The following is a 21,739-nucleotide window of genomic DNA, read 5'->3' on the forward strand; positions in this document are numbered from 1 at the left end:
ACATATTATATACAGGGGTCAGTCTCAATCAGGTCAGGTTCAAACCTCTAATCCGCTTCTCCGCATTTAAAATATGTGAATTCTAACCATTAAACTATAAAACACGGGTAGAAAGATGATGTGTCCTGTAGTTCTCAACTTAAAATAGATAAGACAATAAAAGATCTCAATTTGACTCCATATCTAATTATTACTTTAAATACCCAAGAATCAAGCTAACAATATATTAGTAGTAGATCCCTCAAAAAAAATATATTAGTAGTAGTAGTGTCTTGGCCAGAAAAGAATAGCAGCATATAACATAAGAGAGAGAGAGAGAGAGAGAGACAAGAAAATGGAAAGAGTGTTATCAATTGCTGAAATAACGGAGCAATATTGGTTGACTTCGAAAGCGTGCAAGGGAGGAGATACAACAAAGATGAATCGGAGTGATTCAGAATGGGCTTTCCAAAAGTTTTTACGTGAACAACAAGCTGCTGAAGAAGCAGAAGCTGCTACTGCAAAGCCTTCTTCATCTTCAACTTCAACTTCAACTTCTTCTTCCACCGTTGATGTCAATCTCAAAATCAATAATAGTATTGATTCTGAGGATTATCAGGCTCTTCTCAAGACCAAGCTTGATCTTGCTTGCGCCGCCGTCGCTAAGTCGAGGGTATATATATCTTTCTCTTTTTGAATATATACTTTTGACAAAACCATGCATTTTTTTTTTTTTTTTGTTATGATTTTGCCCTGATACAATTTAATTTACTATATATTTTTTTGTGTGTGGCAATCTGCTTTCATGGGTTAAACAAACCAAAAGATTAACATATGCACACAATTTTACGTGTATGTTTGGATATTCGGTCAAAATCACGGTGAACCACCGTAATATTCAAAAGCTATATATATTTTGAAGCTTTAACAAAACATGATGCCATCGTGATTTTGTGCATGTTTGATATTACAGCGGATTAATTTGCGAAATTGGGATGGTTCGCCGTGATTTTACCAAAGTCACATCGATAATAAACATTCAATTTGTCAATTCCCATATATGTTGACAGAATTAAAGCTGATATATGTTCCTTCTCCTACCTTAGAACAAGTGCTAGTGTCTCATTTTTTTTGTTTGAGTTGCAAGTCATTGTATTGTAGAATTATTCATCATCCAATGGCATGATTCATGCATTCCACTAGGTTTTCATCTAAGCTTAATGACAAAAAATTACTCGTCCAAACAATTATCAACCCAAAGGAGTGCTTGTTAATTAGTTGTTACTCTGATCAGTTGTGATTCATCATTTATGCAGTATTTTACTAATTTAGTTTTGATTCTTCAAAGTTGGATTTACTATGAAATGAAATACTCTTCTTTAAAATTGAATTTACTATGAAATACTAATGTTTTCTTTTACTACTCATGGCAATAGGGATCTTTGGTCAAATCTCAGGATCCTGACAATGGATCACAGCCATCTTATCCTTCTGAACTTGGACCTCTGGCTACTTTGAAAGGTTTGATTTATACACATTTGTATGTATTTATAAAGTTCATGTCTGCATATGTGAAAACATGGTAAATACATTGAAGGAAAGGTAGTAGATCACAATTTTTTAAGGGAAATTTATGTCTTTTGTATTTTATTCATATGTAGAATGCGGCCCTTCTGGAAACGATCCATCTAAATTACAAAATAAAGATATCAAAGTTGCTGTTGGGGTTCCTTGCATGCCAAAGAAACCTGCTGTTACAATCAAGTCAACAACAAGTGGATCATCAGACGATGAGGAAGCTGAGGGAGAGATTAATATGAATGGAGACAACCCTACTGATGCAAAACGAGTAAGAAGGTAATGAATGTGTTTTGCACAAGAAATCTTCTGGTCTAAGTAGTCGATTGTATAATTAATGCCTGTTTAGATTGACTAATTTGAGTTTATGCACTAACAAAAACACTTGAGAAATTATTTGAGGGAGATCGTGGAAACAACACATGTCTGTAAGCTGTTTTCAGCTTATTCCCGTGAAATCTCTATTATAGTTTACAAAAACAGCTTATAGATTATGTATAAACAGTTGAATTTTATTTTATCCTTGATTATAGAAATAACTTATGCATAAACAATTGTATAATAAGCGCTTATGCTATAAGCCCTGAATTAAGTATTTTATACAAACAATGTCTAATGCCTGATGACATTGCCTTTCAGGATGCTCTCTAATAGGGAATCCGCTAGACGCTCAAGACGAAGAAAGCAAGCTCATTTAACTGAGCTTGAAACACAGGTCAGCATGCATGTCTTTTAGATCCATTTCTTCTGCATTCTCTTCTCTGATCTCTATATCCATCTTAATTAGTCGTTCAAATCTGATATCTGATATAATATTCTATCTTATTAGGTCTCTGAATTAAGAGGTGAAAATTCTTCATTGTTAAAGCGTTTAACAGATGTGACCCAAAAATTCAACAATTCTGCTGTTGACAACAGAATATTAAAAGCTGATGTTGAAACATTAAGAGCAAAGGTAAATCGTTGCTTTAACTACTTTACTAGTAAAACTGGTTATAGAAGCCTACTACTTGGATCAAGATTTTCTGCAATTTGAATGCCTTGAGTTTACACAGTCAGTACATCGGTGACTGCTTAGATTAAGATCGGATGCTTGAGATTCAACCTCAGTGGTGCTTTGGATTTTCAAGAAGAATCAAAATCTTCTTATTTTGTGAACTGTCCAATCTGAATCCAGTAGTAACCCTTGCCTGACTGCGTGAATCCAGCCATATTCCAACCAGAAGGAATCCATTTCCAATTGATTTATGTGTATTGGCAATGATCTGACATGCTTATTTATTCCCTTTATATTGTTCTCATTTTTAAGGTGAAGATGGCTGAAGAGACAGTTAAAAGATTTACTGGATCGAACCCGGTGTTTAATGCAATGTCTGAGGTATCATCAATGGGAATGTCATTATTTGATGGAAGTCCTTCTGAGTCATCAGCTGATGCATCTGTGCCTGTGCAAGAAGATCCAAATAATCACTTTTTTCAACCCTTATCTAATAATCTAATGTCCAGTCATGATATGAGAGGAGCCAATAATAGATCGGGAAGCATTATTTCTTCAGCTGAAAGTGTGCAGAAGAACACCGCAGCAGGTGGGAACAAGATAGGACGAACAAATTCCCTGCCACGGGTGGCTAGCTTGGAACATCTTCAGAGTCGAATTCGTGGTGGTGCCGAAGAAGACAAGTGATAGAATAATTTAATTACATGATGTTTTCATGAACACATTGTTCTGAAACAGTACTTTTCTGTGCTATTTGAAAGTTTAGGCCTATTCTTGTTGACTTTTGAGCTAGTCTAATTTTTTTAACTGGGAAAATTCCTGGAGATAGGAATTAGGATAGCCAATAGGCCTTAAAAGAAACAAATTCTCCCAGAAGCATGTTTGGAACATATATTGTTGACTTTGTAAATTGTTTTTATGTTTCTTGATTAGTCTTGATTGAGAATGTTTAATTAATCCATGACTGATGTGTAACTTAGATTAATTAGATATGATGGTGACAAATGAAATGAGTATTTATTGGTGTACTCACTAAATTAGTTTTATCCAAAATGGATATTGTTTGCTTCATTTATTTTTAGTTCTTGTCACGCTTAGTCGCATTGCAGTGCATTGTGCATACAGCAATGGGATGCATTCAAGTCTCAAATCACTTATCTGGTTGGAGTAAGGATCATCTGGGATTGTCATCAAGATAGAGACCATAACAATGAATCTTTATGATTCAAAATTTGATGTAACATGCAATTTTGTGTGGAAAAATTGGATCTTACACTCTTCGTCTCTAAGTATAAGTCTCCATTGTATATTTCACCTTCATTAGAAAAAAAGTTTAATAATAGTGTGTAGTTAATTAGTGTGTACTTGTGTAGTTAATTAGTGTGTACTTGTGCCACAGGTGACAATCTACTATTTTATTTATATAATTATGTCAAAAAAAAAATTGAAAGAAAATAATTATGGGTGCGTTTGTTTCAGCTTTACAAAAAATAGATTTTGAGTTAAAAGAATCTAGAGATTTTTTAAAATGTAAAGTTATTTCTTTTTGTTTACTAACATAAAAATCATTTTTTAAGATTCGAAGCTCTTACACTTGAGTTCCTTGCATTAAGAAAAAAATAGATTTTGGAAAAGCTACTTGAAATAGATTTTCATTTTGAGGCTAAAAATGATTTTTTTGACAAAATGGTTTTTTAAAAAAATCTGAAACAAACACTTCAACAACAAAAAATCTGAAACAAACACTTCAACAACAAAAAATCTAAAGTGATTTTTTAGTTGAAAAAATAGATTTTTTTTGAAAAAAAAACCCAAACAAACGGGCTCTATGTCAAATATTAAGTTTTAGCTAATTTACATTAAAAATAATTTTTATAGGAGGTTAAGGTTCTTATATATTGATAGATTAGTGCCATATAATTATGATTTAAAAACTGCATTGATGATGTATGTGAATTAAATATTTTTGTAATTATTGAATGAGAAGTATTGATATTTGTACATCGATTTCATGACAATTTTGGTGACAACCTTGTTTCTCTCTCTTCTTAGAGCATATCCAATGGAAGGTCTTTATTAGTGTATTCTCATTGGAATCATTGAGTCCTTAATGAAGTACTTTTATTAAAATATTTTAAATAAGTGATGTGTAACGTGTGATCCATTTAAGGAGTCCATATTAAGGAACTACCATTGTGGATGCTCTTATTGGTTAAAAACAATGGAGAGTGAAAGGAAGAGAGAGGATAACAACATCATATGAGTACGAGAGAGAAAGTTGTTCAAAAGTTGTCATAAAATGGTTGTACAAATATCATTTCTCTTATCGAATTCACATGCATTGCTGACATAATTTTTTAACACTCTCCCTTATATAGATATTCATGACATTCAGCTTACGGTCAAAGATGTTCTCTTGGCTAATGATCCTCACACGCATATTCTCTATACCCAGCTATCTCAGACGACCTCTGACCACATAAATCACATCCACACTAATCGTGGAAGACGCTTACATTTGGAACAACCAAAAGAATGGCACTTATTCTCCAAAAAGTGGTTACAACTGGCTTCTCAGTAATGTTGATCCAGACGATCTTAATTTGCCTTCTCACTCTTGGTCTTGGATATGGAAGCTTCAGCTCCCTGAAAAATATAAATATATACATTCCTTTTTTGGTTGGCTTGTCATAATGCGGTTCCTACTCTATCTCTGCTGAACCACAAAAATATAGCACCTTCTGCTATTTGTTCTCGTTGCGGCCTCGAAGACGAGACTTTTCTCCATTGTGTCCATGATTGCAGCTTTTCTCTTGTGATTTGGCACCATTTGGGTTTCACCAATTCTGATTTTGTTCTCCACGCCTGATGCGCACGCCTGGCTTAAAGCTGGTACTAAGGGGTCCCAGCCTATCTCTTTCTCAGCAGGTGTTTGGTGGTCTTGGCGTCTTCGGAATCTCATGTGTTTGGGTGGTGAAACTTGGTCTTTACATCACCTAACTTGCAGCATAAAGAATTCGATAAAGGTCATAAAAGCTAGTTTTTCTTCTACTGCTTCTACTGTTACAATTGACTGATACATAAAATGGAACAACAACAACACCTCTTGTGCAATCCTAAATGTGGATAGTAGTTGTCATGGTATTCCTATTCGAACTAGCTTTAATGGAATCCTGCGTAACTATGCAGGGTTGTTTCTTTCAGGTTTTTCAGGTTTTATTCCAGACTCAAATGATATCATGTTGGCTGAGCTTTCAGCTATCTATCATGGTGTGATCATAGCCAAGAATTTGGGTTATGCGGAGCTAGTTTGTTATTCCAACTCTCTTGTTTGCATTAATCTTATTAATGGTCCCGTGGAGAAATACCATGTTTATGCGGTCCTTATCCAAGACATAAAAGATTTGTTTCTTCAAAGTACTATTACGGTTTGTCACACTCTCAGAGAAGGGAACCAATGTGTTGATTTTCTTGCTAAACTTGAAGCTTCTTCTGATGATGGCCTTGTTATTTATGAGTCGACCCCATCTGGTCTCGCCAATCTTCTTAGAAATGATGTCGCTGACACTTTCTTCCTCAGGGAATAGCTAGCTAGCTTCTTCTTTTTTTTTTTTCCTTCTGTTTTTTTCTTTCTTGTTTGTTTGTTCCTTTGTTATCTTTGTAACAAAACAAAAAAACTAAAACCGCACAATTTAAATAAAATGGGAAAAACCTGTGAAAAAATTGAGAGATTAACGACCACGGACTAAGAGAGAAGGATTCAACAGCGATTGAGAGAGATGATTTAAGGGCTAACAATGGCTTTAATGGTTTTAAGTTTTAACACTTTTGTCTTCACTAAAAGATGAACCCTCGACACCCCATTTATTCACCTTTAAGAGGTGAATGTCTAGCCACTATGCTACTTGACAACAAAAAAACTGTCGGTATTCAATGAATCAATACTAGAAAATCGACATGTTCGGAAAGATTTTAGAACAGATTTCAGACGAATTTCAAACACCTTTTAGACAAACATTGGATGGAAAATTGATTTTAGACGAAATAGCTTTTGTCCGAAATCCGGCTCACAATTTTCGTCCCAATTTTTTTTTTCTGGCAAATTTCAAACATATTCAATATTGTTTAAATGAATTTCAAACAAAATTTGAAATATTATTATTATTATAATGGAAATTTTCAAACTTAAACAATTTTCCTTTATTTTGGGTATTTTTTATTTCAAATTTGGACAATCTTTAAAAAAAAAATACAGATTTGGACCAACTTATTATTATATTTGCACAATATTTTTACTGTATTTTTTGGACTAATTTAAATTATTATTTATACAAATGAATTGATACAACCTTTAAAATGAATTGTTGTTAAATTCGTTCCTCCATTCCATTGTCATTACAAGAGGAAAATCAGTTAAAACAAATTGTAATTTCATCATACCCATAATTTCTTTTAACTAATTTAAACAATCAAAATAATTTATAAAAAAAAAGCTTAATTAATGATTTGGCCCCTTAAGTTATTTGTTGTTACATTTTGGTCTCATAAGTTATTAACGTTACGTTTTGGTCCCTTAAGTTATCTTCCGTCAATCAAATAAATCCCCACCGTTAGAACCGTTAACTCTTGTTTAATATTAACCATTTGATTTTTTTTAGAAATTACAACCATTAGATGATGAGTGTCTACTAATTCTAACGGTGCACTATCAAACATACCCAGAAAACTTCAACATCCCTCTCTTCTTCATCATCTCCATCCTTATCTTTATACATTTATATAAAATTTCAAACATACCCAGAAAACTAAATTAAAAAAGAAAATTGGATCCAAAATTAAAACAACAACAGTAAAATTAGATCCCTTTTTCATCCCCACACCATCCTTCTTCTTTTCCTTCGCCCTTCTCTATCTCTTCTGCTTCGTCCTCTTTTTTTCTTTTTGTTCCCTCCTCAATCGAAAATCAAACAGCAACAACAACACACAAAAAACTCCCAAAATCAAAACCCCTTATAACTCCACACTTTCAATTTCGTTTTTGTTTGAGATCCAAAATCAAAACTTGATTTTAAGAATACCAAAATTCTTGCACAAAGTTTGTATTTTATTCTGAGAGGTGAAGATGGAGATGGTTTTTTCTGGATTTGTTGTTGTTGTTTGAGAACAGAGGAAGAAAAAAGGGTTGAATTTGGATCTCTCTCTCTGTTCCTGATTTCTTCTTCTCTCTCTCTTTTTTTAATTGACAATGATGATGGTGAAATGAAACCAAAAAGGGTTGATTTTGGTTTGCTACTTTGTTGATTCTGTGTTGCTGATGTTGTTATTGATGCTTTGTTGCTGTTGTGGTTGATGTGTTTTTTATGATTATGAGAATTTGGAGAAATTATTTATTTTTCTGGTTTTTTTTCTTCTGAATTTGCAGAAATTGTGATGTATTGTTGCTGTTGTTGTTGATCTGTTGATGATGATGATAAGAATTTGGAGAAATTAATTTCTCAATTTAAAGAAATTGTGATGTGTTGCTGCTATTATTGATGATAATGAGAATTTATTTTTCGATTTTGTTTTTGTTGGTATGTTTGAAATTTGTTATGAATATATGAAGATGAAGAAGAGGAAGAGGGAAGAAGATGAATAAAGGTGAAAAAAGATAGGTGTTGATGGTGCACCGTTAGAATTAGTAGACACTCATCATCCAATGGTTGTAATTTCTAAAAAAAATCAAATGGTTAATATTAAACAAGAGTTAACGGTTCTAACGGTGGAGATTTATTTGGTTGACGGAAGATAACAAGGGACCAAAACGTAACGTTAATAGCTTATGGGACCAAAATGTAACCAACAAATAATTAAGGACCAAATCATTAATTAAGCCTAAAAAAAATATAACGGGAGAAATTAACCCAGTGATTGAAGGAGTTAAGGGAAAAAATTCATCGACCAACGAAATAATACTTGAATGGTAACTTGACTGCATATCATGAGTTATGGCGAAGACAAAGCATAGAGAGTGCAAGACAAAGAGCAAAACACAGTGTTAATGGAGAATGAACAACCCACGAGATACCCATTTTTCCAAACACCTTTGTCTGCGATTACAATCGGGTAGTAAGGAAGATGATGATGGTGAGAGGAGAATATCTATGCTTCTTTTCTTCATATATGGCCTACAATGGCCGAAAAGAAAATAGAGATAGAATGGACATGGAGGTAGGGAGAACGAAATGTTAGAGAGAGAGATAATGAAGGAAGCGCACAAGATAAATTAGGGTTTCTTGTAATATGTGTTTTATTGATATAAAAAAAGTAAATTTTTTTATGGTGGCCGGAGTTTGAACTTCGCCGCATATTGCATATATTATATATTGTCTCTATCAACTGAGTTAAACCCACGAGTACGATATAAAAAATAATGAAAAATGCTATATCTCACGAGACATTATTTCCCGAGAGTAACCCGAATGATTTGTTGCCTTTTTGTGCTGTTTTTGTTCTTTTTTTTACAAATATTTGCTGTTGTATTATTAGAAGAGGGTTCCGTGAATTGTGGGCAATTGAAATGGAACTACCCACTACACAATTAACGTCCTTGTATTGTGGAAAAGCATGAGTTTTGATTGGCTAATCTGCTCTCGGGATAAATTCGGGAAATTAGAATTCGGGAGATATAACAATTCTCAAAAATAATTTAACCGGTGGTATGCAGTCCCGCACCAAAAACTTTTTGTTTTTTTTTTATATTTTATAAAAAAATCACATTGGGACGAATTTAGGATGGAACCCACTGAAGCAAAATTAATAAATGATATTGCGTATAATGTCTGAAAGTCGTCTCAATATTTCAGACAAATTTGAGACGATATGTCAAAGTTGCACAAATTAGAGACGGATTTGGTACGAAATCTAAAATCTGTTCCTAATTCATCTTAAGATAGGATTTAGTTTCAGACAAATTTTATTCCATCCGAAAACGTCATTTTTTTTTTTTTGACGAAATAAAGTTTTTGATTTTTTTTTTAAGGATAAAGATATTGATTTGAATTATAATAAAATTGTAAACTAAATATATACTTTATATTCATGAAAATAAATATCTTAATCTAACTATATAATCTATTTTGTTACAAATAAACTATATTTAAAAAAAAATACGATCAACTCCTCTTCATAAAAAAAACACTATATTTCAAAAGCTATATTTATACTAAATATATTTTGTTACAAAAACTCCATGTCATTCCAAAAAAAAAAAATGAATGAGGCTTCCATGTCACAATTACGATTACAATTTATGTGGTAATGATTCTTTAAAAAAAAAAAAAAATTGGTAATGATAAAGTTAAGAGATACTCCTCTGAAAATAAAGATACAGTTTAAGAAATATACGATCACACGGTTTTACAATTACAATACAAATAGACAAAAGTAAAACAATATCAAATCTTTATTCCGATCCAAAATTAATCATTATTAAATACCCGAAATTAATTATTATTAATTACCCAAAAATCAAGTTAACTATATATTAGTAGTCTATGCTCCAAAAGAATTGCCTGTAACATAAGCATAGAGAGAAAGAAAGGTGAAAAGAATGTCATCAATGGAACAATATTTGTTGATGTCGGATGCGAGGAACGAAGGAGAAACAAAGATGAATCGGATTGATTCAAAATTAGATTTTCTGCAGTGTCTAAAGGAAATTGATAAAGGGACAAATACTGTAAAATTCTGTTCTCCACCTTTAACTTCTTCCACCTTTGTTAATAACAATCTCAAAATCAATAATAATATTATTGATTTAGAGAAAGATGATGACCAGGCTCTTCTTAAGGCCAAACTTGATCTTGAATGCACCGCCTTTATTATGACTTGGGTATGTATCTTTTTTTTTAATTCTGAAACTTTAGAGCCACTTTGATTAAAAAAAATTGTCGTGATTTAGCCTAAATTAATAAAATTTAGTTTATTATATTATTTTATGTGTATGATAATCAGGTTTTATGAGAATAAAGGTAGGTAGGGTTGGTTATGGTAGATAAGACAAGACAAGTTTCTCTATATTTTGTAACAAATGATTTACTAAAACAAGACCAACACAAGACCACAAGTCTGTTGCTTTTTTTACTCTTGCGATTGAGATAGTACTATCATATTACGGTCTCTTGCATCCGAGGATCCGCAACACACATAACCTAACTATTTTAGTTTAATATATATAATATAGGCTTAAATATGTTATTCGTCCCTGCAAATAGGGGTCGCTTAAAATTTCGTCCCTGCAATCGCTAATCCTTTTTTTTTTTGCCCCTGCAAAGTTTAATCAGTTAAAAATCCGTCCCTTGACCCAGTTAATGACTGCCACGTCATCAAAATTACCATAATGGCATGGGAATTGACGAAAATACCCCTGGGCTAATTTTTTTTCCTTTAAAAAATTTTTTTTTTCAAAATTTTGAAAATTCTTTTTTAAATTAAAAAAATCTGAAAAAATAATTAAAAGTAAAAAAAATTCGGAAAAAAACTGTTAAAATTAAAACTGAAAAATTTTCGGGAAAAAACTGAATTTTTTTTTTGAAGGAAAAAAAACAAAAAAATAAAATAAGTCAGGGGCATTTTCGTCAATTCCCATGCCATTTTGTTAATTTGATGACGTGGCAGTCATTAACTTGGTCAAGGGACGAATTTTTAACTGATTAAACTTTGCAGGGGCAAAAAAAAAGGATTAGCGATTGCAGGGAAGAAATTTTAAGCGACCCCTATTTGCAGGGACAAATAACATATTTAAGCCTATAATATATAATATATGCTCTATTCCCTAAGTAGAAAAACTATTAGGCCGTCAATTAATTATAAATCATCTTGGGTAAAATTTTTAAAATATTGTTTAAGAAATCTGAGGATGATAATTAACTAACAATGTATATCATAAACACTTCATGGCGGAGAAAAATAACATATTAGTTGATGTGTCGGTAACTAATAAGTTTTGATGAATTTCTTTAAAAAGAAAATCGTAATGAATCATATGTTTTAAATTTAACTAACCAACTTATTATTATGTTTTAAATTTAACTAACCAACTTATTATTTATTATCAAGATAGATTTGTTCCTTGAACTTGAACTTGTTTTGTTTCATATCATGCTAGTTTTTGGTTATTTAGATCTTAAATTTGATAGTTCTTATGACTCCTTTAACTAATTAACCTTCTAGTAATGCTTCTTAATCATGGAAAATTCTTCCCCATTCTTTTTCATATATAGGTGTTTTGTATAATGACAAAAAGAAATTCAAATGCTTTCAAATATTGAAGTACATATAATTCTTTTTCCTATATGTTTTGAATTATGGAAGCACATATATAATTTCTCTTTATGGCTAGACTTTGGAAGGAACATTTCATTAATTTTTTCCCTATCAGCACATCACAACCATTAATGTGTGTGACTTTAAATGTAGTTATTATAAAAGTCAAACATGTATAACGATGTGACGGTTATATATTATTGACCAACAAGATAAAAACTCTTTACATGTTAATGTATATATGAATATAAATCCTCCATTTACTGCTTTTCAAGTATATGTAGTACATGCCTCATATTTTATTTTTGGCTTACTTTTATTTCAATTATATTCTTCAAAGTTTGGTATACTATGCAGTACTAATGTTTTCTTGTTCTAATATTCATGGAAATAGGGATCTGATCCTTCTGATATTGGACCACAGACATCTGGTCCTTCAGAACTTCGACTTCAGCCTACTGTAAAAGGTTTGAATTGTTAAACAAATTTGTATGCAATTATGAAGTTTAACATGGAAGATACATTGAAAGAAGTAGAACTCATTTGCATGGGAAATTTACAAAAGTTGTCTGTCTTTTGTAATTTATTTATCTGTAGAGTGTGGCCCTTCTGAATTACAAAATAAGGACATGATCATAGTTGCTGCTGGGGCACCCTACATGCCACTGAAACCTGTTGTCACAATCAGGTCAACGACAAGTGGATCCTCAGGGGAAGAGAAAGCTTCTCAGGGAGAGGTTAATATGAATATTGGAGACAATAACCCTGATGCAAAACGAGTTAAGAGGTAACAATATTCTAGGAATTAAATTGTTTATCCAAACATGGTCTTAATGCCTAATGACATTGCCTTTCAGGATGCTCCAAAATAGGGAATCAGCTAAACGCTCGAGAGATAGAAAGATAGCTGAAAATACTAAGCTTGAAACACAGGTCTGCATGCATGCTTTTTAAATCCAAGTCTCTTCTCTGATCTCTGACATGATATTCTATCTTATTAGGTCTCTACATTAAGAGGTGATAATTCTTCATTGTTGAAGCGTTTATCAGATGTGAGTCAAAAATATGACAATTCTGCTGTTGACAACAGAATATTAAACGCTAATTTTGAAACAATAAAAGCGAAGGTAAATCTTTGCTTTAACTACTTCACTAGTAAAACTTGTTAAAGAAATCTACTACTTGATCAATACTCTATGCAAACCGGAATGCCTTAGTTAAGCATACGCAGTCAGCACATGGGTGACTACTTAGATTAAGATTGGATGTTCAAGATTCATCCTCGGTGCTTTGAAGAATCAAAATCAGGCTTATTTTGTCAACTGTCCGATCTGAATCCAATAGCAACCAATGCGCTGACTGCGTGAATGCAGCAATATTCCAACTGGAAGGAATCCATTTTCAATTGATATATGTGTATTGACAATCATCTGACATGCTCATTTTGAAGGTGAATGCGGCAAAAGAGAGATGTAAAAGATTAACTGGATCAATTCCGGCATTTAATGCAATGCCAATGTCTGAGGCAACATCAATGGGAATGCCATTACTTGATGGAAGTCCTTCTGAGTTATCAGCTGATGCATATGTACCTGTGCAAGAAGATCCAAATAATTTCTTTTTTCAACCAACTTTTAATAATCCAATGTCCAGTCATGATATGAGAGGAGTCAATAATGGGTTGGGAGGCATTATTTCTTCAGTTGAAAGTGTGCAGAAGAACACTGCAGCAGGATGGAACGAGATAGGAAGAACAAATTCCCTGCCGCGGGTGGATAGCTTTGATCATCAGCTGGATTCTTTTTGTGGTGATGCAATGCCGAAGAAGACAAGTGATAGAACAATTTGATTACATGATGTTTTCATGAACACATTGTTCTGAAACAATACTTTTCTTATTTGAAAGTTAAGAACCATGTTAATTTGTTTAACTGGGAAAATTCATGAGCTAGGAATTAGGGTAGCAAATCAAATAGGCCTTAGTGGCAACTCATTCTTTCAGAAGCATGTTTGGAACATATATTGTTGACTTGGTAAATTGTTTTTATGTTTCTTAATATTGATTGAGAAGGCTTTGATTAATCAATGGTTGATGTGTAACTTAGATATTATGTTCTTATTATTGAATCAGTTTTATCCAAATTGGATACGGAAATGCTTAATAACGCAACTATGAGGAAGTCACAAGACCATGTGTATAGTGTTTATGCACACATACAAAGAAACATTTCTTCTAATAATAAAAGATGAAATAAAATAAACATTTTGAAGACAAATGCATTGTGTGAGCACTTAAACACTATGCATTTGATATTGTGACCAAGTAAGTATTTCTCCGCGACTACCTACTAATTCCTATTGGCTACTTAAACCATGACCACCCATGTTTTCGATGAAATTCGGAACTGTATGCTTCTCTCTTTCTTTTAGAAATTAAACACGTAAGATGTCAGGGAATTTCAAGAAAGGAGTCTCACGATATCTACCAGGGCTCAATTGGATATTGTTTGCTTCGTTTATTTAATTCTTATTGGAACATGTGTGGAAATTGAGTTAAAATACTAAACACAAATTTTCACATTAGATAGAACTTTTGTTGTGTGAATTGAAAAAAGTGGAAGTCCTACATCGGATAGATCACTCGCATTGGTAGTGTTTATATAGTACGGTTATACCTATTAGAGGGGTGTATAATTGAGTGAACGAAGTAAGCACTAAAAAAAATATTTATATTTTAAGATTTTAAGAAAAAAATATTTAGATATTTTTTTTAGGTATATTTATATATTTTATTAGAAAGTATTTTCTTAGTCTAAAATATTTTGGAACACAATTTGAAATATTTTGGTATGCAATCTAATATATTTTGGTGCACAATCTGAAACATATTTTGGTACATAACATAATATATTTTTGTACTCAATATAGTATATTTTGGTACTCAATTGAGATATTTTTGTACTAGATCTAATATTTTTGTACTCAATTGACCTATTAGGGGGGTGTATAGTTAAGTGAACGAAGTAAGTGTTGAGGACAAAATCCTTATTTGATGTTTTAAAGATTACAAACATTTTATACTTGTTTTTTAACTTGTTATCTACTAATGAATTTTGTGAAAAATGTTTCATGAGAATGTTCTTAATATAAGAAGAAGGTTCTTTGCTCACAAGACAAGTTAAAAACATCATTATCAAAGCAAATAAGCAAAAGGACATAATTGGACTTTTTGGAACAAATTCAAGAAGCAAAATATTCTCTATGTCTCACCAAAAGAATATACTTTGGACATATGACATAAATGGAAAGAATATCATATGATTACATAAAGGCCTTTGCATTTAAAAAGGAATTATAAAAGCACGTGCCCTAAAGAAAGAAGAAAAAATTGTTTTACAAAGAAAGAATGTTCTTGAGAACATTCTGGTGAAACTACAAATGGATAAGGATGATTTCATTCTATCACATCCATTTACAACTCAACACAGGCTGTATTACAACCTCATGTGGGCTGTCTCAAAAGGCTAAGAAAGAAGAGAATGTTCTTCAGAACATTCTTCACTTGGAATAACACATTTTTTGCAACACTTGCGCCTCAAGCAACAAAAGCAAGAGCACATGGGTTGTTTTTTACGTACAAGCTAACAGTTGTATGTTCATGTACATTTCAAGTGAGCTTCAAAGACACAAGCCTCTATAAATACAAGCATACCTCAATGGTAGTTGGCAAGAGTTTACACACAAAGAATTCAATTCTCTCTCTCTCTCTCACGTGAATATTCAAAGAAGTATTCATAAAGCTCTTCAACAATCACAACAAAGCAAACTTCAATATCTTTCATCTCTTGTATTTAAGATATCTCTATAAGTTTGTATTTAAAATATCTCCAAGTTCGGATATTATTTAAAATATCTCTTTGAGATATTATTTTGAAATCTCCAAGTTGAGATACCATTTAAAATCTCTTTTGAGATTCCATATTTTACCAACACCCACCACCATACAAAGCAAACTTCAATATCTTTCATCTCTTGTATTTAAGTTATTTCTATAAGTTTGTATTTAAAATATCTCTAAGTTGGGATATTATTTAAAATATCTCTTTGAGATATTATTTTGAAATCTCCAAGTTGAGATACCATTTAAAATCTCTTTTGAGATTGCATATTTTACCAACACCCACCACCATACAAAAGTGTAACTAGGTATCAAGTCTATTGGACTTAATAGTTTGAGATAGGGTTGTGTTCAACCTTTCTTGAGTGATCAAGAAGCCTGCTGATGATAATAATACAGACTGTAACAGACTGATTTGGTGTGATCAACAACTTATAATGCTATTCAGAAGTTTCTGATAGCAAGATACTATAGTGGATAATCTCACACATAGTGTGGGGACTGGAAGTAGCCGGTTAGGTGAACCAGGATAAATCTCTTGTGGTCTCTCTCTTCTCTCATCTCTTAATTTTTATTTAACACATCACACACAATATCACTAATAACTAATTATATTAATTTTCCAGAGTGCTCTGATCCCTTAACTAAAATTAATAATTAACCTAATACTTCAATTATCCAAAACTTTCTGGTCCTATTTATTTCTTAATATTTCTAGAGTTCTCTGGTCACTTTATCGCTTTATTTATTTCAGTTATATCCAGAACTTTTTGGTCCCTTTATCGCTTTATTTATTTCAGTTATATCTAGAACTTTCTGGTCCCTTTATCGCTTTATTTATTTCAGCAATATATTCATAGTATTCTGGTCCTTTTAATACTTTATTTATTTCAGTCATATATTCCTGAATTCTCTGGTCCTTTTATTTACTTTATTTTAAATATACAATCCAGAGTACTCTGGTCCTTTTATTTATTAACTAACAAATATTTTATTTGATTAACCCATACCAAGAACTTTCTTGAGTATATAAACTTATTTAAAGTTTCAGGAATAATTTTAAAAAGGATCACAATTCATACCCCCCCCCCCCTGCGACGTTTATTGCTACTTCAGTAAGCACTAAAGAAAAAAAAAAATATATATATATATATATATATATATATATTTTAATATTTTAAAAAATATATATTTATATATTTTATTAGAAAGTGTTTTCTTAGTCTAAAATATTTTGGGACATAATTTGAAATATTTTGGTATGTAATCTAATATATCTTGGTGCACAATCTGAAATATATTTTGGTACATAACATAATATATTTTTGGTACTCAATTGAGATATTTTTGTACTAGATCTAATATGTGAATTATTTACTCCTAAAGTAACATGTAATTGTTCCCAAAGTAATTATTTTTGGTATGCAATCTAATATATTTTGGTACACAATCTAAAAAATATTTTGGTACATAACATAATATATTGTTGTACTCAATATAATATATTTTGGTCCTCAATTGAGATATTTTTGTATTAGATCTAATACGTGAATTACTTACTCGCAAAGTAATATGTAAGTGTCACACATGGTAGCTAGTCACATCCCTCCAGTCGCATTTATAAAAATAAAAAAAACTTTTTGGATTCATTAAATAGCTAATGTATTTGATCACATTTATAGGTAAGATACAATAGTTAATTATTCAATGTACTTAAAAAATTATTTTTTGCTTATAAATATAAACAACAGAAGTATCTTGTATGGTTGTAATTGACTCATATGGGATATACAAATAAATTTCCTCTCAAAAAAATATCAAATAAATTATAAATAAATTCCTTCAAGAAAAAAAAGTATCAAAATAAATTAAATTAAATAAAAAAAAAAATTGGTTGAAAAAATTAAAATTTTCTAAATGTCTCCAAATTCATATAGGGGAGTGGAGAAAACTATACAGAGGCCCACGGTAACGGAGCAACCCGATTAAATTAAGCATTATGCTCTTTATCCAAATGGTTTTGCTCACTCCCAAAGTAAAAGTCTAAAATGCCCCTACGCAACTTAACTTTCGCTAGTGTATTCTGAGCTTATGTTAAGTCGCGATACGTGACTTAACATGTGCTAGTGTATTCTGAGCTCATGTTAAGTCACGCTACGTGACTTAACATGTGTTAGTGTATTATGAACGTGAGTTAAATCACGCTCCACTTAGCACTAGCGCAAGTTAACTCATGCTAGTTGGCCGGTGAAGAACAAACGTTTTTCCAACTTTGGTCAGCTTTTCAACATTAAAGGAAACACGTTTTTACCACTTTCACACGTTTTTTTGACCACATTTATGTTAGATACAACCTAGGTTCCCATTTCTACCTATAAATATCCTCACATACTTCCTATATTCCTCACATTATCTCCTCCCACTCCCTCTAATTCTCTTCTTTCTTTGTTTTTTTTTCAATATTCTCTTTGGGGTAAAAAGTGATCAAAATTCGTCGGGGTAAAATAGTGAGTAGCCGACTTGGGGAAGTGATCGACCCTTGGGATAATTTTAAATCTGCTTTTTTAACCGCAGAAACTTTTTACCATGGGTAAAAAGGACTTCTTGTGGTAAAAAAAAACCTGATTTAAATTTAGCCCAAGGGTTGATGATGTATTTTCCCCAAGAAGGTTGCTCACTATTTTACCCCACGAAGATTGATTACTTTTTACCCTAAAAAGGAGAAAATAATTAGATTTAGTGAATAAGTTCAAAATTATTGTATGACAATTATTTTTATTTTTTTTTTACAAAAGTATGACAATTGTTGTAATGTATGAATTATTAATAAAATAAGATATTGTTATATGCATCAATTTTATTCATTTATTTTATATTTGCTTTTATTTTCTAATGTTGAATTTACTTTTATTAATATTTGTATTTATTTAAAGAATAATATCGAATCAATAATTTAGATTAATGTAAACAAAATAATTTCGGAATAATGTTAATAAAATAATTTAGAATAAAGTTAAGACAATAATTTAGATTAATGTAAACAAAATAATTTCAGAATAATTTTAATAAAATAATTTAGATTAAAGTTAAGAAGTTAATTTAGATCAGAATTAAGTTATGCAACGTGACTTAAGTCACGTTTCTATTATAACTAGCGCAAGTTAACTCACTCAACTAGCGTGAGTTAACTTGCGCTAGTGCTAAGTGGTGCGTGACTTAAGTCACGTTCATAATACACCAATGCATATTAAGTCACGTAGCGTGACTTAACATGAGCTCAGAATACACTAGCGCAAGTTAAGTTGCGCAGCGCAACTTAACTTGCGATAGTGTATTTCTGTTCAGAATACACTAGCGTATATTAAGTCACGTAGCGTGACTTAACATGAACTCAGAATACATTAGCGCAAGTTAAGTTGCGTATGGGCATTTTGGACTTTTACTTTGGGAGTGAGCAAAACCATTTGGGTAAAGAGCAGAATTCTTAATTAAATCAATAATAAAAACAAAAAAGTAAAATCTAAACGCAGTGGCACAAGATAGAAGAGATAGCTATGACGATGACGATGAACTGTGTTTCGTTTTGTTCGTCAATTTCAATTTCAATTCCAACCCCAATTGCATCAACACAACACCTCGCTTTCTCTTCTTCTTCATCTTTTTGTTCCATTTCAAGGGTTTCTATCAATCCTCCACGAAGAAGAAGAAGAAGAAGAATAAACAATAATGGTTTCACTTGCAACGCACTTTTCGGATTAGGTGTACCTGAACTCGTTGTTATTGCTGGTGTTGCTGCCATCGTTTTTGGTCCCAAAAAATTGCCTGAAGTTGGTCGCAGTATCGGTAAAACTGTCAAAAGCTTTCAACAGGTTCATTCCCTTTCTTTATTTCTTCTCATTCCTTCAAATTAAAGTTACGAGTTTATCTACCGACATAAACACATTTGAAACTGATTCGTAGAGCTTATAACATGTCCAAGATAACTTATGAAAACAGCTTATAGTTTGTATAAAAAAATTAGTTTTAGTTTATTTTATCTTTTGTTGTAGAAATAACTTATACCTAAGCACTTATATGATTAGTGTTTATATTATAAGCAAATAATTAAGTTGTTTATCTAAATAGGGCGAAAGCTAAAACGATTTTGTTAATAAGCAACAAAATTAGACTGCTTCTTTTCTGTTCTCTGTAGACGAAGTGGCAAGTACCACTTGAAACTCACACACAATTGGGAAGTCCTGGGTTTGAACCCGAGTGAAAGTGTCCAGCCAAGCAATATCACATTGTCATTTGAATTATGCCTTACGGACAAAGATGACTACAACTTAAGTATAAGATGTTTTAAGAGTAGGACCAAACAAACGTATTGGCATTAGAGCTTAGATATGAAAAATGTGTTTTCTTTGCGGAAGACTCAGATATTTGTGTAGTGGTATTTCCTAAGAGAAACATTTATCTTTTTGCTTGGTGTTGTTTCTCTTCCTGATAGAGAAATTCAAGCATGGAAAACATATAATTCAAAAACTTTAATGTCTGTAACGAATGTGTGTACCGTATAATCTCCCTCGAAAACACCTTTTCTGCCTACTTCTTTAGCTAGCTTCCTCCTGCCTCTGTTTCACATGAACTTTATTGAGAAATACTAGGGAAAAACAAAGGCCTAATGTAGATTAGCTTCTAGTTCATTAGAGCTTCCTAATTAAAATAAAGTTTATGGTTCTGCACATACAAAATTGTCATTGTGAGCTTATACTGTGAATAAGTTAAATAGTTTCTGCAATTATTGAGATGTTGAAGCTAATGATAATTTATATTAGAAGCTGCTCTTTAAAATTAGTTGTTATTATAAGATTAGTTTGATATTTCATTTCCCTTAAGTAGCATCTCAGGATTCCACCGATCCAGTCGTTCAAATTTAACTTGAAAAGCTTATATTAGGTTTGGGAATTTAATTTCTTGATTTTGACTATCAAAATGTCAATCTTATTTGGTTTCAATACCAAAATAAAAGTGACGTTTTAGTATAAATAGAGAATAAAAGCAGAAAATAGTTTTCAATCAAATGGCCCCATAAACTATATTGGAGGCAGAGGCACTTGTTTGGCTCATATAACTCATTGGATTGTTCCAGGCATGCTGTTTTACTATTCCCCCGTGTTGTAAAAGTAAAATAAACAAGCAAAGAAGGGAGGAAGAAATTAAGCAATTCTTTCAAAAAACTAATAGCTTCTAAAGCGTGGAAAGGACCTTTATATAAAAAGAAGAGAATTTGGTGTTTCAACGCTCTTGACTCATGGCAAGATCCAGGAAAGGGTCGGGTCCGTTAGTCTATGGCATGCAATACTTTCTTGCATTTGGAAGAGGTTTATTTCACAACGTGAATCCATGATTTTCGAGTCACGTAACAACATCAGACATTGCTTTAAGGCTCTCCATTTGAAAGAATATTTGTGTGAGAAAAATGCCATATGGTGCTACTGTTGTAATCTACAGCTTATATTTTGACATATATCATCCCCTAATGTTCAGGATTGGCATCCACATTACAGCATATTACTTTGGATAAAAACACTATTCAATATACATTCGCCATGCACTCAAGCAGCCAAATAATTTGGATTCTGGCGTTGACTTTTATGTGACTCTGTTAATGCTATGTTGTCAACTTGTCATCTACAAACTTTCAAATACTTTCCTCATTGCTTATATGGTTATTTAATATATTTTGTAAATCATGTAGGCAGCAAAGGAGTTTGAGTCTGAGCTTAAAAAGGAACCAGATTCCTCAGGAGGGGAGCCATCTGAGAAATCAATTGCTGTTAGCGAAGAGAAGAAGCAAGATACTGAGGTTTCTAGTTCTAAGGACAGTGTATGACATTTGTAATAGATGTGATATGATGAGTAGGTATCAAATTTTCACCATGACAATATATATTCAAAAAAACATTCTTCTCTAACAAATATCTGTTAATTTATATCAG

The 21,739-nt window shown here is 31.9% G+C and overlaps 4 protein-coding genes across 4 annotated transcripts; all 4 read left to right on the forward strand.

Moving 5' to 3' along the window:
- The first annotated feature begins 228 nt into the window (after positions 1-228).
- Positions 229-3,515, forward strand: LOC146911527 (light-inducible protein CPRF2-like). Its single transcript, XM_085730157.1, has 6 exons — positions 229-652; positions 1,416-1,500; positions 1,641-1,836; positions 2,197-2,272; positions 2,387-2,512; positions 2,867-3,515. The coding sequence occupies exons 1-6, from the start codon at positions 335-337 to the stop codon at positions 3,239-3,241; spliced, it is 1,176 nt and encodes a 391-aa protein (XP_085586283.1). The 5' UTR covers positions 229-334; the 3' UTR covers positions 3,242-3,515.
- A 2,278-nt stretch (positions 3,516-5,793) lies between these two features.
- Positions 5,794-6,141, forward strand: LOC146911528 (uncharacterized). The gene has a single exon (XM_085729525.1). The coding sequence runs from the start codon at positions 5,794-5,796 to the stop codon at positions 6,139-6,141; it is 348 nt and encodes a 115-aa protein (XP_085585651.1).
- Positions 6,142-10,154: 4,013 nt separating this feature from the next.
- LOC146911529 (light-inducible protein CPRF2-like) lies at positions 10,155-13,944 on the forward strand. The gene is made up of 6 exons (XM_085729526.1): positions 10,155-10,427; positions 12,255-12,327; positions 12,458-12,647; positions 12,718-12,793; positions 12,862-12,987; positions 13,311-13,944. The coding sequence occupies exons 1-6, from the start codon at positions 10,155-10,157 to the stop codon at positions 13,707-13,709; spliced, it is 1,137 nt and encodes a 378-aa protein (XP_085585652.1). The 3' UTR covers positions 13,710-13,944.
- A 5,345-nt stretch (positions 13,945-19,289) lies between these two features.
- On the forward strand, positions 19,290-21,719 carry LOC146911530 (Bacterial sec-independent translocation protein mttA/Hcf106). The gene is made up of 2 exons (XM_085725533.1): positions 19,290-19,627; positions 21,499-21,719. The coding sequence occupies exons 1-2, from the start codon at positions 19,313-19,315 to the stop codon at positions 21,631-21,633; spliced, it is 450 nt and encodes a 149-aa protein (XP_085581659.1). The 5' UTR covers positions 19,290-19,312; the 3' UTR covers positions 21,634-21,719.
- Positions 21,720-21,739: the final 20 nt, after the last annotated feature.

This window comes from Medicago sativa, chromosome 7, assembly GCF_051527215.1.
Source record: "Medicago sativa cultivar Bolivia chromosome 7, Bolivia_mono, whole genome shotgun sequence".
In the NCBI taxonomy this organism is placed as follows: Eukaryota; Viridiplantae; Streptophyta; class Magnoliopsida; order Fabales; family Fabaceae; genus Medicago; species Medicago sativa.